At 28.8% G+C, this 19079-nt stretch overlaps 1 protein-coding gene across 1 annotated transcript; it reads right to left on the bottom strand.

Moving 5' to 3' along the window:
* Positions 1-8540: 8540 nt before the first annotated feature.
* On the bottom strand, positions 8541-18607 carry LOC113375473 (protein gooseberry-neuro-like). The gene is made up of 3 exons (XM_026615406.1): positions 18592-18607; positions 8647-8954; positions 8541-8582 (listed from the first exon to the last, which is right to left on the bottom strand). The coding sequence occupies exons 1-3, from the start codon at positions 18605-18607 to the stop codon at positions 8541-8543; spliced, it is 366 nt and encodes a 121-aa protein (XP_026471191.1).
* Between the last annotated feature and the right edge of the window lie 472 nt (positions 18608-19079).

Raw genomic sequence — 19079 nt, 5'->3', positions numbered from 1 at the left:
AATAAATATTCATGTGTATGAGTACTTATAATCAGAAGTGTTTAGTTTGATTAAATAGTATTTATATATGTTTTAAACTTATATTAAACATCGATATTATTTTAATGATTCACTTCTTATATGTAGAAATTGAGAATCCTTAATTAATCATCTTGACTAGATTAGGCAATTTGTTTTAAAGATTAATATGTGCAAAATGGTCCACATTATGATTCGATTTTTTGTAAATATTGGTGTGTGAAACATATTTGTTTTACTAAATTAGATTTGATAAGTAACACTAATCTTAACAAAGATGTTCTCAAGCAACATCATTTTTGGTTAATAATAGTGTTAGTACAATGCATATTTATACCATATCGAATAGCTTTGATCAAACATTTTAGAGCAGTTCCAACTGTTTTCTCTAAATAAAATTAGTTATGTCGCAAACATTTTCTCCATTAGAAAAGTCTGTGGATTGTTCAACATTGCGAAATATTGATCACTTGGTAAATTTGGTCAAATAAAATCATCAAATAGGACTAATATACCCAAGGAAATAGATAATTCTTCATATACAATATGAAGAATAAGACAGCAATCAAGCGTAAGAAAACAATTGATACAAAGGCTTCTTTTTTTACATTGTAAAGAGTATGCACTCATTTGTAATAATTGTAAATAATATTATAAACCACTATAATGATCAGAATACAAACAACGCAGTTTGTAGCGAGTTACTCATATGCTACAACATTGTAAGCTCGAGATATCCTTGACAAGCCCAGCGAGCATTAATAAAATTCTTTTTTAAGCCATAAATGCGCAAAAACAGTGAGTTAAGCTATTGCGTTGCACTACACCACACGACATTAAACAAGTCGCAAAATAATGTTATATAGGATTTCAAAGTCACATTGAAGCGAGCACACAAAAGGTCTGCAATGACGCATTTGCAGTCAGTCGTAGTTTAGTTTTCTATAAATTATGAGTTAAGATGAGTATGAGTTTATTCGTCGTTCAAGTTTCATACTTTAATCATACTCAATTATTCAGTTGTTAAAGTTGTGTGTGAAGTGTACGAGAAATCATGAAATAAACAAATACATCAAACGCCTTCGTCTGTTTTACTGACCAGCCTCCACAGATTGGTAACAGCTTTATTAGCAGCAGAAAGAACCTACAAATAGTTGGCATCGTCGGTAGACCTTCTACACAGAAAGGGGTGTCATTGGTGGTTCCAGCATTACATGGTGACAGCGGTAAAAACCTAACCATTATATGGTGGTGCAATGTTAGCACAATAATCTATTTATACTATATCGAGTGGTTAATAGTCCATTTTTGTGCATTTCAACTTTAATTCAGAACACATGAAAATAGTAGTGTAGGAAACATTTCTCTATGAAAGAGATTGTCCACCATGCGCAATAATGTGCATCTACTCGGACATTTGGTCTTATAAAAGTCACACACTCGGGCTCCTCCTGTGTATTAGTGGTTAGAGCTATGGTATTTCAATTAAAGCCTACGTTCGGTACCTGCCTCTGCCTCTGGTACCCTGATATCAAGGAGTAGTGATATTGGTTTTCTGTTTGAAATACTCTTTACTCCAGCAAATTAATAAAAAAAAATCATCACATCATAGAGATAGAGTAATTGTTTCGTTCTACAAAACTGACGTAGTTGAGTCAAATAATCAAAACAGCTCGTAGAATCCTCGAGTTCTTCTGATCGCTTAAGTTTAGATTGAAAAAAAAAAACAGACACGGCCAAGGACAATGGATTTCTCCATAGCCAATAGAAACAACCAAAGCAATTGATGCAAAGCCTCTGTGTTAATATCTACTTAAACCATATCGAGTGGTTTTAGTCAATCATTTTGGTGGAATTCGAATATAATTCTCGAATACGTGCTTTGCAAAATTTTTTTTTTTTTTTTTTTTTTTTTTTTTATTTTATTGTTTGAACAGCAATCAGAACTCCTATATGTTCTATAAGCTGTTGGTTAACGACTTAATACTACTTTTATTTCATGAGAGGCAATCCATCGATTAACCATTCTCTTATGTGTGGGATATTTTTGATATTAGCTCTTACGTCTAATAGTTGCATATGATTGGATGTTGCAGCTATGTCCACGAAGGACGATTTCCACTTGGAATTATATTGTGATCTATAATCCCAAGTGGAAATTTGACATCAAAGCTGCCTGATGTCGGGCTACGGCGGTAGCGGGAATCGATCCAGCGAGCCTGGAACTAGTGGCTGCTAGTCCACGCTCTAACCGATATCGCCACCGCCGGCCCTGCTTTGCAAAATGAAATCGTTCCTTTGCCTCTTTAACACTTGGCCCTTCCGGCTGCATCGTTTGTTTACCAATAATACAGCAAGAGCTCATTGAGATTACACGGTGCGGTTGCGTTGCACGCCGATGCCGATATATCAGATTGTAAATTGTAAATATTCCGACCATTGCACGGTAGCGAGCATTCTAACGATTCCCGTTCCGCCTTTTGAAACTCCATCATCAATAACCATGGTTCGAAGATATCACCAATGTAGAAACAATATTTGGTAAAAATAAATGAAAGAATAAGGGGTGTCCATTAATTACGTGATTGTTTTTTTAAGGATTTTTAGACTCCTCCTCTCACCTTGGTGATACGTGGTTGTTAGCTATATGTAGAGGGCGCTATGCTATTGCATGACATATAAACTAAATAACAAAACAAAAAGAGCGCGCGTAAGGTTCACACGCGATTGAAGTAAAACTTATTGCTACTATACAAGATGACATTTAAGTAAAAATAAATACATCATATAACAATTTTGAATAATGGTTATTGGTAATGTGGTAATACTCGTGATGCACACATATTTATTATTGTCAACCATTATACACATTAATATAATGATAAATTATAAATTATATATTTATAATAGCATTAAAAATATGTACAATATTTAAAAACAATAATGTAATTGAAGTTATACTTCAAGTGTGACATGATCGGTTTGTCATTGTAATTAGCATTTAGAAATAAACCTTCATTAGAGAAATGAACTAATTGCTGATTAATAAATTCTATAAAATTTGTTCACAAAGTGGATTATGTTAAACAACGCCTAAACAAATATTGTTTTCGCAACTTCACTCATCGTGTAGTTGTGTTTGAAGAACTTCATGTAATAAAATTAACATACATTTTGCTGACAATACAAGCTCATTGTTTGAGTAGCTGTAATATCTGTCTTGCCTATAGAAATATTTTCCATTTTAAAAACATCAAAGATTTATAGAAACTACGAATAATATAGAAATAATTTCTAATCAATAAGCTTATTAATTATTAATCTTATTAATCAATATTTTCAAGGAACCGGGTAAAATATTCTTTTGATTTAGGCATTTTTCATTAAATCAAGATTTTTACTACGATGTAACTTTAAAATGTTTATTCATCTATGTCAATTTCCTTGTTGATATCGGTACGCATACAACGACAGATCTCTTTTCACATACACGACGCTTAATCATAATCGACCCGTATAGAAATTATATCATCGAGAGCGAATGATGAATCATTGGCACTCGACTCTTATTTTATCTTATCTGCTGTAACACACTTCCGTTGCATTACGGATTTACAACCTAGTCGCGCCTAAAGAAGTTTTACTTCAATAATATGTGGTGAAAAGATTATATATTGTGATAGACAAACAGCGACATATAGAGATGAATATTGTTGAGAGTGTAATGAGAGACTATAAATGAGTAATTACAGATGAGGTGTGTTAAAAGAGACGAATGAAGTTAACATGGTGATATTTAAAATTACCTTCTTTCCCCACTTAACATCACGTATATTTTTAGTTCTTGGAAAAAACATTAAATTTAAAAAAAAATCTGAAAAAAATGTAATATTTTTTAAATTTAATGGTTAAACTCGTTAATAAATGGCGAACACGATAGCTTTCAATTTTGTTAGTTTTGTTACGTTATGCTAGTTGAAATGCATCTTTGGTATTAGTGCTAATCCTCGAAATTATCTCTAGCAAAATATCCAAATATTGACGTCCAAAAAGAGTTTTTTAGGTCATTTGCACCTACATCATAATCAGATCTGGTGTGTGGGCATGTTTATAAAAAATTCAATTTTATGTCCACGTTTTCGGATCAACCGTTTTGAATGATTCAAAATGCTTATTGAATTCTGCGAATGTGAAAAGCCTAATGGTCTATAATAATTGGAAAATATATTTATATATAAGCAATTTGCCTTAAGATATTAAACCACTGACTTGGATTGAATTCTGAATCAAACAAATTATCAAATAATAAGAGAAGGAACAAGCACCACCTATATGCTTTTCAACAGAGGTGAAACTTTTCAATTTAGAACATCAAATACCTAAACTATTTGTGACTGTTTAAAAAATACTAGATATTAAAAAATTGTGCGATTATCAATATTTATATAAAATTTAAATTTGAATATTCGATTTATCAAAGCATACATTGAATTAAAGGAAAAACAAAAATATCAAGTAGCTATGCTCAGTTTCAAAAACAAATTTTATCTAATCAATATAACAAAACAAAAGAAAAAATTAAAAACCTAAAAAAACACATTTTTTTAATATTATAAAAAAAATTGTAACTATTGTCAAGCTGTATTTGTGGGCAACGTATGTAAGTAAATTAATTTTAATTAAATTTAAATTTAAAACTGATAAGCTGACTTGAAATTTTGGGCCAGTATAGTAGTCAAACGTCAAGTTAGCATATTGTTTCATACAAGATAATAATTGGAATACAATGATTAATAATAACTATTATAATTTCAGGAAGCACATCAATTGAATTTTATATATCGGACGTCTATAGATTTTTATTTTTATAATTTTTGACATACTTGGTAAATTTATTAATTGCAATTATTTTATCAATTATTATAATTACTTATCCACGGTTTATGTTTCAGAGCTATTTATCAAGACCAATGATTAATGATACTAGAAGGAATTAAATAAAAAATGTAAAAATGTAACATTTGTGAAATTGTATGAAAAAAATTGCATAATGTAACATTTAACTGTAAAAATAAGTACAAATATAATCTGGTGATGTAATTATGTAATTTTAATGTTAGAGGTTTAATTTTAATTAATATTATTGAAGGTAAATCAGTAAAAGCTAATTTTATTTCAAATATAAAAACGATTGCCAGAAACAAAAATTTCTAATTTTTCATTGAAATTAAAATAATATATGTATGTATGCTCATACATACTTTTACTTTTTGAATATACCTGCTTCTATATGAAAGCCTATGTTAGTTAGGAAGCTAAAATTAATTTTGAAGTTCAATTTAAAATTCTAAAATTTGACTCGAATAGTCAAAGTTAAGTTTTTTGGTTTGAAACCAAAATTATAGATAATCATTTACTATATTCGAAGATAAAACTAATTTTGGCGTGTTGAGTAATTCTAATAATCTAAGGGACATAGAAAATTCCTTATATACAATGTATATGATAATACAATAATCAAGCATAAATGAACAATCGAGACTACAAGCTTTATTTCAAAATTAATAAAAAATCAAAATCTACTCTTTATTTTATTAAAAAACAAACATAAAACCAATAAATTGGACTAGAATTTAAAAAAAATAATAAATTGGATATTCTCTGATTTCTAAGGCAAAATGGTACTTACATCTAATTATTTTACTTACAATACAAGTTACAACAATAGCTTGATTTTTCATTTTATAATAGAATAAACATCGTTTACGCCATTAAATTTTTTTCGCAGTTATTGAACTTATGAATAATATAAGAGTTACAATTGATACTAAATAGAATATCATTTACTCTAAATGTCTTAAATATCCTAATTACTACTTATTGCAGTTCACTTATTAGATGATGTATAATAAGCCAATCTATTTACATACAATCAGAACATGTTCATAAATATTTATAGACGAAGGTAGATATTTATGTTCACCAATTATTTCATTAATATATTTAAATCAATTTATCCATAAGCGATAATTATCATTAATAATTATACGTCTATATAGTAAATCTATATTTATACAGTAGCTCATGCGTTCAAAGTTCAACCCTGCTCTCTTGGTTAATTACAGGTTGCGCGTTACTATGAAATTGCGTTTGATAATTAAGAGATGAAGCAAATAAATAAGACGGTTCAGGAATATTTTAAAATTCCCTCATGTACAACTTATATTGTATTATGTAACTTTATCGACAGTGACTCAAATTGTGTCAAGAGATAAACATGTTCATGTTTAAATAACGTTAAAGAAAACAACTCTAATTGTATTTTTGTAATTAGCGAATTTATAGAAAAAGTTAATAACAATATTATAGATTATATAAATAATAAATATTATGATAATACTTGTGAATATCTTTGGTGTTTTACCAATTCGAGAATTATTCTCTTGATAAGTCTAGTTAAAGCTCTATAACTCTGCGAAATTTGCTTATATTGACAAAATAGATGATTTTTGATTACCTCAGTTAATATAAATTAGAATTTTGTGGAAATGATTTTTTGTGTAATTTAAGAAACTTTTTTATTATTACATTAAATAAAATTGGATTTCGTAATTAAAGGACTATTTTATATTTTATGCAGTAGGGTAGACTGGGTACGGTTGTGCCAGGATACGATAGTGACAGTCGTTATAACAGCTAAGCTATACTGATTTTGAGATAGGGTTCAAAGGGAGAAAGTTGAAGTACGATTGTTCAAACAAGTTTCCATTATAGCAATGAGTCAGCGCCCTATATTGTCATGATCTGGAAACTGCATTGCTTTTATAGAGTTAAAAGTAAGTTTTTTTGTTGGAATTCACATTCACAAATGTTAATGGTACACAGATAATTTTGTTTATTTTTTGTAAGCTGAATATTAGTAGTTATTTACTAGCAAATAGTTTTTACCTATTGTTAGATAATTTATCTCACTCAGTCATAATGATGATTTGTTTTCAAAAGTACGCGTTAGGGACGTCGTGACAAATTTTAGGGTACGGTTGTGTCATGTATTTTTTATTTTATTTTTATTTTTATTTTTATTTTTATTTTTATTGGCCTCGCTTGCTCGAGCATTTAGCCACCTACAACATATTTTAATTTCATTACAATATTCAATTTCTTATATAAATCCTATTCTTCTTCCTATTTTTATATATCCTATCCTATTCTATGTACTCATCAACATAACATCATTCTTCTTTTTTCTTCTTTTATTATCTGTCATTATATCATATCTTCTATCTTCTCACATCTTCATTACTTCTATTCAATTTAATTTTTATTCTCAAACCTTTTTATATACGTTAAACTATTTTTAATACTATTTCAAACTATTTTTAACATTATTTCAAACTATTTTTTAACTTTTATTTCAAACTATTTTTTAACAGAATTTCTATATTATGCCGGGGATTCGAACTTCGAACCTTCGGCGCGTGAGTCGGAAACGCTACACATGAGCTAATTCCGCCACGTTGTGTCATGTATTTCTTGCATATTTTGGGTAAAGATTAAACAGATAAAAAAATCTAATTTAGCTAACTAAGAAAAAATACCAGAGAGAAAGGAAAAGGAAAATTCAATATAAGAAAAAAAAAAAGATTTTACAAAGAATTCTTATTAACTATGTTTAAAAAATTATGTTTTATTATATATTGTTATATTTTATTCAGAAGATTTGTTTAATTGTTTATGTTGTGTTGTGTTACATTTTATTGTTATTAATGATAATAAAAGATGTATGAACCATTCTGGTGTTTACACATATTATTTTTAACCTATTTTTATGCCTGTCGCACCCGTCCCTGGAGGGGGTATTTTTTTTCTTGTATTATTTGATTTCATAACTAATTCATCAAATTTGAAGACAGTGTTTTAGCATTTCCACGTAAACAAAGGTTCAATTTACTTTTCTTTCAGCTAACTGGTGAATTAACAAAATAATATGATCAAAGAAAAAGTTGCACAACCTTACCCAGAGTACCTACCTCTACAAATTTATCGGTTGATATTTTATTTAATAGTGTTTTCTCTATAGTTTAAAATAGTGTGATCAAATAGAATATAGATATTAGAATGAGTATGGCGATTAAAAAAAAGAATCAAAACGCTTGTTCAAGATAAATTATTTTGGTTTAAAGATAAACAATACCAGGTTCACAATCAAGAAGGATTCTAAGCAAATCACAATTTAGAAGATATCTAAATAATTATTATCAATTAGTTCCTAAAAATAGAATAAAATAGAGAATGAAATATAGATAAATTGAAATGCATTTGTTCAGTATTATTAGTCCAGTATCAGAAGGTAAAGATAATTTAATCGTGCGTATAATGAAATTTATTCCATGAATACTTTACAGATAAACAAATATAAACTAGTTTAATATTGAAAACCTAAAAAATGTAGCTTAATCTTTCGAGCATTTATTTTAAAATAAATGTAGACAAAGTCCTTAATTAAATTTCTTTCTCTTCATCTAAATCAAATGCTTTATTTCTACACTTGTATCATTAAAACCCTTAAGCACATAAAAAAATTCTATATCATCAAATTATATTTTACCCAGACCAATTGGTACTCACTTTGATTAACTTATCTCTGATCTCCCAGCTGAAAATTCCCGGATTTCTCCTCTTCAATTCGTCTATCCTACCCTCGACTTCGGGCGTAGCTACTCGGGGTTTGGAGCCTCCAATGACTCCCGGCCTGATGCTGCCGGTCTCCTGGTAGCGATTTAATATCTTGGAAACGCATCCATGAGATACTCGCAGTTGTCGCGATATTACGCAGGGACGAACTCCGGCAGCTGCCATTTCCACAATTTTCAAACGAATGTGATTAGGAAGAGGGCGACCGTTTATGAAAACACCTCCTAATTGATTCACTCGCCCTTGACCTTTAAAATGAAAATTAAAATAAATTCTTTATCTCTTCAAATCGGGAAGATTGCTGTACATCTTTATATTATTATTTATTTTCAGATAATTTATTCACCATATTAAGTTTCCAAAATAAAATTTGCATTTTCAAGGCAAATATGAAAGCACTAAAACAACAATGCCAATTACCAATGCTAAACAATGTGCCATTAAAATAAAGTTGACGAAGGCTTTTTTAACACTAAACTGCCATGTGATGTGTTCTCACACTATCGTTTTATGACGTTATATTAAATTTGCCTATGACATGATATGAAAAACATCTATTAAATTTTTTATACGTAGCGTAATACTGCCATTGGCAGTTACGCATTGCGCATTAGCTATCGGCGACAAAGACTATATAATAATAAAGGGTAGTACTGCCCTAGAGCTGGTCTGTGAGTTGAAGTGAAGAGATTTCTCATTACCATTTCACACCGCAGTGCCCGAAATGGGCTATAAGAAATATTTTTGATCTGTGAAAATGGACATCGCTACTGCACGATATCAGGTTGTCTAGAGTGGAATTCCAACTTATGACCCGTCCACACAAGTCCCGATATTTATGCGAGAATAGTACGTTTTATGATGTGTTCATAGTTTTGCACAAAATTTATCTATTGATTGATTTGCAATACATCTTATATATATATATATATATATATATATATATATATATATACGCATGTGTATATATATACGTATGTGTATATATATACGTATGTGTATATATATATATATATACGTATGTATATATATATATACGTATGTATATATATATACGTATGTATATATATATATATATATATATATATATATATACAAGCATATATGCTTTGATATCCCTATAAGAATTAGATATGCCTTGAATGTGAGAAATAATTTCAATAAACATGATGAGAAAATGTTTAGGGTCGTCCCTTCTCCTATGCTGATTAAACCAGCAATTATTCTATTATTCGATCTTATCATTCCATTTATGTAAAAGTATATAGATAAAAATTATATTAATGATAAGATTAAAATAAAGATAAGTACCCGGATTGTATTCGAGCATTTAAAGTTAGCATTTATAAATTGTATTAATTGATTTACAAAATTGACAGACAAAAAATATATGTTTAATGAAAAAGTATCCTTAAAATCAAAACTATGATTAATGATTCTTATATAAAAATTGAAGTATTTTATTGGGAGCATGAAAAACTGCTTAAACATAATAGAAGATTATTACTCCCTCGTTATTTTTCTGAAATAGTTCTGAAATAAATCTAATCGTTTGCATGTAATTTTTATATTTTAGGCTTTCACCTTAATTTTGTATGTTTAAGGCGTTAAATTTTCATTTAATAGATTAAATTTTAGTTATAATATTAATATAATCTCTTGTTAAAATATATTTATAAATTTGAACTAACGGATACAGTATTTGATTTCAGAGCTTTTCGTATTATGAGGCACCAAACCATATTCTTTATTATTCCAAAAATTGATCTAAAAGTTAAAATTTTTTCAAGATATTTGAAAAAAAAATGCATATGAGATAAAAAAAAGTTCAGAAAGCAAGTTTTCCAAGTTAATTCCAAAACGTATTTTATTTATATCAATCCAATAATATAAAATATCAGTGCAGATTTAGTTTGCTACGAATAATTTGCAATTGCATTTTTTAAAATGCCTCGGAGTTACATTAAAAGTATGTACCAGTAAGTATTCAGTATTTAATTTTGAATAAGTTTTATTGATGTTAAATTGTTAGACTTGAAAATTACACAAATATATAATCCGATTAAAGTTAATTTACTATAAATAATAAAGCCGGTTAATATAGGTTAACGGTTTGTTTAGCATATATGAGCATAAAAAGAGATATATGAAGAAACATTCAAATGCAATACATAAAAAAATTGATAGGATTGTAATAAGATATTATTTCTAACATTTTATTTACTCTTCTGAATTATTCTTCACAATTTTGTCTTATGAGGCTGCTAAAGTTTTGATTGGCAAAAATGATAGAATTTAGAATTAAAATAGTTATAGAATTAGAATATTTTTGTATTATTTTATGAAGAATCGAGGTATAATTTAGTGTTACCTGTTAAGGTAAAATGCAAAATGATTTATTTTATACCGTCATTGCCTAAAAATCTTCTAAATATCATAAAATATGAGAATATGTTTTGTTTCTTTTAAATCTGCAATTAAAATAGCTTTTATATAATTTATTTGCTTGACAAGAATACTCGTCAATATGTAAAATTATGCCACTTCTCATTGAGAAGTATAGCAGAGACTAGGTACAGTTTTCCCAGGGTACGGTAGTGACAGTCGTCATAGCAGCTAAACTATACTGACTTTGAGATAGGGTTCAAAGGGAGGTAGATGAAGTATGTTTTTTCGAACAAGTTTCCATCATTGCATCGAGTCAGCGATTAACACGATTTGTATACCGCAATGGTTTTGAACGGTCAAATTTTTTTTTTTGATCGATTTCTTCTAAAAATAACTGATGCTTGTATACAAATAGATAACTTCGTTTATTAGTTTACTTTCAAACATTAGTGTCAATTACCAGAACTTATTTTCGTTTTGTGTGACATGTATATGTTGTGACATGTCTCCCTTGTCCTTTTCGGGCAAAGATTAATCAGATAAAGAAAAATCTAACTTAACTAATACAAAATACAAAAGAAAAAAGAAAGGAAAATTCAATACAAGAAAACATAATTTTACAAAGTTTTGTTATATATTCTTATATTGTTATATTCTTATAGGTATTGTTTTTTAATCTATTTTTATGCCTGTCACAACCGTCCTGAGAGTGCAAACTGTTGTGCCACTCGTCCTTTTCTTATATGATTTGATTTTATGACTAATTCATCGTATTCAAGGACAGTATATCAGTATTTCTACTAGCGAAAGCGGGAAACTTTTCTATAAATTACCCTAAAATAGTTTTGTCTAAGGTGATATTAACCCCATAGCAAAGAGAGATTACCCCCATACGAACTACTAAGTAGCAAATTCAGAAAATATCAATTAAAAATACATAGTTTTTACCCCCAAAAATTTAATTTTTACATTATTTGGGGTAATTTACCCCGGTTACCCGACCGGAGACGTAGACAAATGATCAAATTACCATTTGATTCATTTTTTCTCTAGCTAAATGGTAAAAAAATAAAATTATTGCTGATCAAATAAAAAATGGCAAAACCGTATCCAGTCTTCCCTACTCGTCAATCACAGTTGACTGGTATAATAACTTCAATATTGAGTCGAAATATATATTCCAAATTATTTATTACATTACAAATAAATATACTGTATTTTTGCTAATTGTGTGATAATTTTACCAGCACAATAAGACGGAACATATTATATTATTTGAAAATATTCAACCAAGAAAGTTTCGAGAATTATATTTTCTTTATTTTATAAGTTAAAAATGATTTGATAAGAATAAAAATTACAATTAGGGTCTAGTCATATTAAACTAGTACTATATGTATCAGAAAATTTTAATTAAACAGAACACAATGTACAGTCTCAATACTCGTATATCATCGGTCCCGTGCTACTGTCAGAAGTAATATTTTGCTAACAATACCGACAGCTCAAAGAGCGAGCATTTAGATTATTTCAAATCTGCTTCAAATATATTTTCTACTCATAGTTCATTAATGCACCATGTCGGGTTTTGAAACTATGTGTGAATGCAAACGGGCGCAGTCTTTAGTTCTCGCGGCAGATGCGGACGGCGAACGCACACTCTGCCCGATTTTAATTTGTCATGGTATAAAGTCTATTATCGTGTGCGATTTTCGCCCTGCCCAGCGATTTGCCGTTTTGGACCTCCTCGGTAGTAAGATCAATAATCGATCAAAAATTCGGATTGCCGGGGTGCGAAAATAGATACTTTCCATCAGCTTTTCAATATTTCGACTCTAGGACTGGTACACGAACTGATCTTGTTCCCATAGAAACTGAATATTTTGTATATAATATTTTATAATATTTGCTATAAAAATTTATTTACCAATAAGGGCATGTCTATCTTCTGGGCATCTTTTCCATCTTTATTTTAAATAATTATTATAATTTTTAATTTACTATTTTGAATTCAATAGAGTTTCTGCATAACTCGATATGACAAAAATATTTTAATGTTGCTAGTTTAAGAAAAATTAGTTTTACTCACAACTGTGAACATCTATAGCTCGAGGTATTTTTATTTATAAATTTACACTTTATAAATTTTGATAGAGAAAATAATATACATACAAGAGCAAGCCTATCTTCTGGGGCACATACAGCCTATTGTTAGGATTTAGAACGTTTTATTTTAAATAATTATTATTATTTTTAATTTATTATTTTAGATTCAATAGTTTTTCTGCATAACTTGCAATCACAAAAATATTTTAATATTGCTTGGTTAAAAAAAATTAGTTTTACTCACAACTGTGAACATCTATACCTCGAGGTATTTTCATTTATAAATTTACACTTTATAAATTTTGATAAAAAATCAATTTACAAACAAGGGCAAGTCTATCCTTTGGGCTCATTCAGCATATTGTTGGTATTCAGAAGGCTTCATTTTAAATATTTATTATAATTTTTAATTTACCACTACAATTTCAATAGTTTTTCTGCATAATTCGTAAACACAAAAATATTTTAATGTTGGTAGGTTAAAACAAAATAGTTTTACTCACAACAGTGAAGAATTATAGCTTGAGGTATTTTTATTTATTAATTTACACTTTATATATTTTGATCAAAAAAATAATTTTCCAACAAGAGCAAGCCTATCTTCTAATTTTAAATAATTATTATAAATTTTAATTTACTATTTTAGATTCAATAGTTTTTCTTTATAACTCGTAATCACAAAAATATTTGAATGTTGCTATGTTAAGAAAAATTAGTTGTCCTATGTACTGTCAGTAGAGTCTAATTTGCATTTATACATTTTTAAGCAAGTATAATTTGATTTTAGTGATTGTTTGATTAAAAAGTTTTTGGTTTTAAAGTTTTTGGAGATCAGGATGTCCTCGAAACGTAGAAAATATGTAAAAACAAGAAATTAAATAAAAAAATTTTAGAAAAAAGAGCGATTTAGTTCAGAAGTATATAATCATAACATAACATCATATTATAACAGTAAATAAAACAAGCATTATTAACATTAATAACTATAATTAACAAAATCTATAAATTATTAAAGCAATATTTCATTCAATAATTAATAACATGTAAAGAATAATTTCGAAAAGGCTTTATATTTGGGCAAAAATAGTTGGTTTGGGCAAACATCATTTTATTTAATGCCGTCTATATTCTTAACGTAGTTATGAAATATTTCATTAGCTTGTAGAATTTCATACCATTTTTTTTTTGAAAAAATGTGATAATATATGATATAGAACTGTTATGTTAAGTTAATGACTTGGGCATTTACAAAATTTAAATTTCTAGTCGATATATAAAAAAATAACTAAATCAATATATTAAATAATTTTTGAAAATATTAAAATGAATGGAATTAATCTAAGAATGTATTTTTTTGAATACTTATAAATGTAAAAACATTTTATTATTGAAAATATTTTGTTTATATATTAATCATTATTTTTTTATATTTCCTCTCATTTATTTGTTTACTTAATTCTAAATTAGAGCAATCAAAAGGTGTTTAAAAATACAAATTTACATTTAAACAAGACTATATTCAATTCATTAGCATTTATTATTAACAATATATGAAATATTAATAATACTATTTTATTTTACAATAGATTGTTGGTATTGACGTATTTTTGTGATGTGACGTTTTTCAATACATAAATGTTTCAATACATAAATGAATAGAAAATTTGTTGAATATATCGTAAGTTTTCTGTTAAAATAATATTAATACTCTAAATGCATGTGACGTAAATGCGATTTTATTTATATAATAAATAATTTATAAGAATTCTAATTTGCGTAATTTTAGATAACTGACTTATATAATAGTATAATTGATTATTAACTTTAGTATTTAAACTATCTTAGTAATAAACTAATTAAATATTATACAAAGTATAAAATGCTGCAATTAAATTATTATATTTCTAATGTTTTGGTTTGGATGGTTCTGAACTAAATAGTTTCATGCCATGTACTAAAATAACATCTATGTCACAGCAAAATGAAGCCAATTGTTTTCTCGAAATTCTTTCAATATTAGTTGGTGGCAATAAATATCGTACTAAAATTCAATGCTATTATTATATCAATCTGATAAATTCTGCTGATCAATGATTTATTTTATTATTTGTGGAAGAGATCTAGTTTTATTGCCAATGTATATTGTCTCTATACGCCTCGTTAGCAAATCATATTGAACACAAATGGCAATAATAATCTGGTTTCAATCGAAAATTTTATTGAAGAGAGATTTCTGAATTTTTTTTTATTTGAGCCATGCATTTATATTATTTATGTTTATTTTGAAATATGTTTTTATGTGTGTTTGTATGAGATAAAAATAAAAGAAAAAAATTAGTTTGTCATTTTTGTTCAATACGAACTCGTAGGATACAATAAGAATACTATTTATCATAAGCAGCAACATCCAGCATATTAAGAATCTCTTAAAAAACGTTTACCAGAATTTATCTCTGGACATCTCATTAGACTTGTTAGACTAATTAGTCTGAATTTCATAAAAAATGCCAATAATTCTTATCAAATCCCTTGCTAATGTTATTAAAGTATAATTTTCATCTTTATGTCTCATACTTTGGAAATGTAAATTCTATACACTGATATGTTCAAGTATTTTCAATATAAATTTGACCAACCATATATTTCATAAAATATACTATACAATTTGGAAAAATGTGGTATAATAATATGCATGAAAGATTTTCCTAATTTCTTACACGGTTAAGTACAATTAAATTAGCATAAATAAAGTATTAGTATAACCTCATTAAGCAAAGTCTTAAATTTTTATTCTATGTATGTATGTCTTTTCAAATGAACATTCAGTGCTCGTCAATGTATGTTCGAATATCTCGAATGCACATACTTACATCCACTTCAATTTACCGACGGAAGAAGCAATACGTACATGAATGGATACATTCGCAAGATTAGATATATATCACCTGTATTATAAATAATATCAAGATGATATGCAAACGTATCTAATTATGTTAATAATTAGAGAAGTGGGATGTTTGGCGTATAAACACGCCATGCTTAACTATATCCTGATCGATCCTTAGCGGCAAATTATACTTGGCTCGTCTGATATTGATTCAGAGCGAATAAATCTTTCGTTTATTTTTTACGTTTCGTGTAATCATTCATTTTTGTAATTATTGTTGTGTGATTTTTTTAAGGAAAACATTGAACTTTTCCTTCTTTTTACCACATTTATATCATAAATTCTATATTTTAAATATTTTTTATAGCTTTTAACAACAGATATGATGCACAAGACACCTACGGGTAAAATATTTAAATGGAAAAGTTGACAAAATGTTGAGTATATAAATATATAAACTTAACATTTTGTGGACTCTTAACATGAAATATATATTTTCGAAATAAAAAAAAATGTTTGGGAAATAGTTCATGATGTGGAAATATGCAATTATTAAGTATGATGTATTAAAATGAAATATTCAAATAAATATATTTGTTAATAATATTTTGGGATACCTATGAGTGTGAACAAATTATAAATTAATGTATAAAATATCTTTATCAATGGTTGTCAAAGTGAATTTAGATTAAATGTCAATTGATTTTAGAACGCAAACTCTTATTTTAAAATACTATTAAGACTTAATCCAAATATAACACTATGGGATATTTTAATAGTTAAACATATTGCTGGAAAATTAAGATTTTCAACCGAATTAAAAAGTGTGTTTATTGCTATTGTTATTTGAATTTAAATTTAAAAATATTTCATAATTTAATTTAATATAGCAAAAAAGGAGTCGTAATATGTAATAAAGGTAATTATATTGATAAAATCTAATGAAAATACTATTGAGACTTAATCCAAATATAACGCTATGGGATATGTTAAGAGTTACTTGTAACATATTACTGCAAAATTAAGATTTTCAACTAAATCAAAATGTGCATTTTTTGGTTTTGTTATTTGAATTTAAATTTAAAAATATTTCATAATTTAATTTAATATAGCAAAAAAGGAATTGTAATATGTACTAAAAGTAATTATATTGATAAAATCTAACTATAAAATCAGCTGTCATCGTATTATTTGGTCATAAGCAGAGATCCAGTATAATATCTCACCTTGAAAAGGATATCCGTGAAATATGGGAACATTAATTGATCCGGTATTTGTCATATCCATTTCGAAAACGTAATGTATTAATATATTGTACGAAGGCACTAAATAATTTACAAGAAGGCGCACTGCTCCAACATGGACACTCGTTAACACGCGACGAAGGCGACACAGGGCGGCACGGCGCGCTCCGCGTTTCCGTGCACACTACCGACGATTATTTGAACTTGAACATATTTTCAAACGCGCATCCTGGCCGCGGCGTAACGCAACAGTCAGTCGGACGGTCAGTCCGTCGCACGGCGCGCTCGCGCTCGGGTTATGTAATCCGCGGACGGCTTCGAGTCGACTTTTTCACTGGCTCGATTTATTAACGATAACGCAGTTTATACGAAACACAGAGCGCGAATCAATCCGTGATGAGGCCCCGGAGCCGGTGAACGCGCCGGACGGATATAGCGGCACATGTGTACATATAAATACAGATAATTTTTCTCGAATCAAAAGCGCCTTGTGATTCTGTTTTTAAAAAGGGGAAGGACATCGGCGAAGCGCGAGTCCCCACCACGAGGTGGGCACGACTCGCGAGCTATTGGTCGGCGCGGAACACACGTGCTCGACGAGCTAGGGTACGCGATCAGAGTGCGCTCGAATCGCTTGGATATATTTAACCGACTCTACCTTTGTGTGAGTTGATTTTTAATATTAGATACATTACATGAGCCGACCGGCTGCTATTTAGCTTATCCTTTACATACTTAATACTGACGAGAGTTGTGTTAGTGCAAAACTATGAGCAATGCTTGTTGGTATGCACGACTGAAGTAATCCGCGATAGTCGGCTATATAATAGTGAGTGCCATAAGCCACTATTTTATATTGTGTGATCCTTTGTTTTTAAACAATGATAATAATTATGACAAATCCCGTTTATTTTGCGACTATTATATTTGTTCAATATGTTGTTCTTCTTAGCCATGGAGGTGCCGATTCTGCCGTAGAACAGACCTATGTTATGGAAAAACTATGTTACGTAGCAATTTTCATTCAAAATAGTACTGAATATTGTCTAAATGCCATGTATTTGCTATGCGATCAGGCGTTTTACACTCTTACATGTTATTATGCCACATCACAAAGATGCAGTTATGATAACATAGTTTTTTTTTACATTTGTGCGCTTTCTAGGTTTAGGTTTTTCTAAAACGCTTTACTGATGGTTATTGACAGTATTTAGTATCATTTTGTATGAAAGTTGCAACATAACATGGCCTTGCCATAACATTGGTCCATTTTACGTCAGAAATCGGCCCCTAAATGTTGCCGTCACATGAGTTTATCTATTACATATCTGTTAAAGATATTGTCTACAGTTGATCGCTACAAATTGAGACATGTTCCAATTGTTGAATCATTCACAAATAAATGACCAAGCGGCGGCGTAATCAGTTCGGACGGCCTAGCACATATTAGGTTTGCTGGTTCAATTCCTGACACGGCCAAGTCCGACATCAGGTTCCACTTGAGGTTATAGATTTTAAATATAACGTCAAGTGAGACTGCATATAAAATCCTAAAATGTCTATAAAACTTCGAGTATCATTTATTAATCACAACTGGATTGGACAACTACTGGGTTGCTATCCATTCAAAAGCCATATGATCTTTTCGAGGCTGCATATTTAATCATAAAATGTTTATAAATACTTCGAGTATAGTTAATTAATCACAACTGGATTGGACAACTACTGGGATGCTATCAAAA

Source organism: Ctenocephalides felis, unplaced genomic scaffold (assembly GCF_003426905.1).
Source record: "Ctenocephalides felis isolate EL2017-DRISC unplaced genomic scaffold, ASM342690v1 CF-g0.4_SCAFFOLD_01886, whole genome shotgun sequence".
NCBI classification, from domain to species: domain Eukaryota; kingdom Metazoa; phylum Arthropoda; class Insecta; order Siphonaptera; family Pulicidae; genus Ctenocephalides; species Ctenocephalides felis.
Note: the sequence above shows the minus strand (reverse complement) of the source record. Positions and strands in the feature narration are given on the sequence as shown.

Coding starts and splice junctions, on each gene's coding strand:
- LOC113375473 (XM_026615406.1), bottom strand. Junction 8,583..8,646: donor TCAGAGATAAGTTAATCAAA/GTGAGTACCAAT, acceptor TATGTGCTTAAG/GGTTTTAATGATACAAGTGT.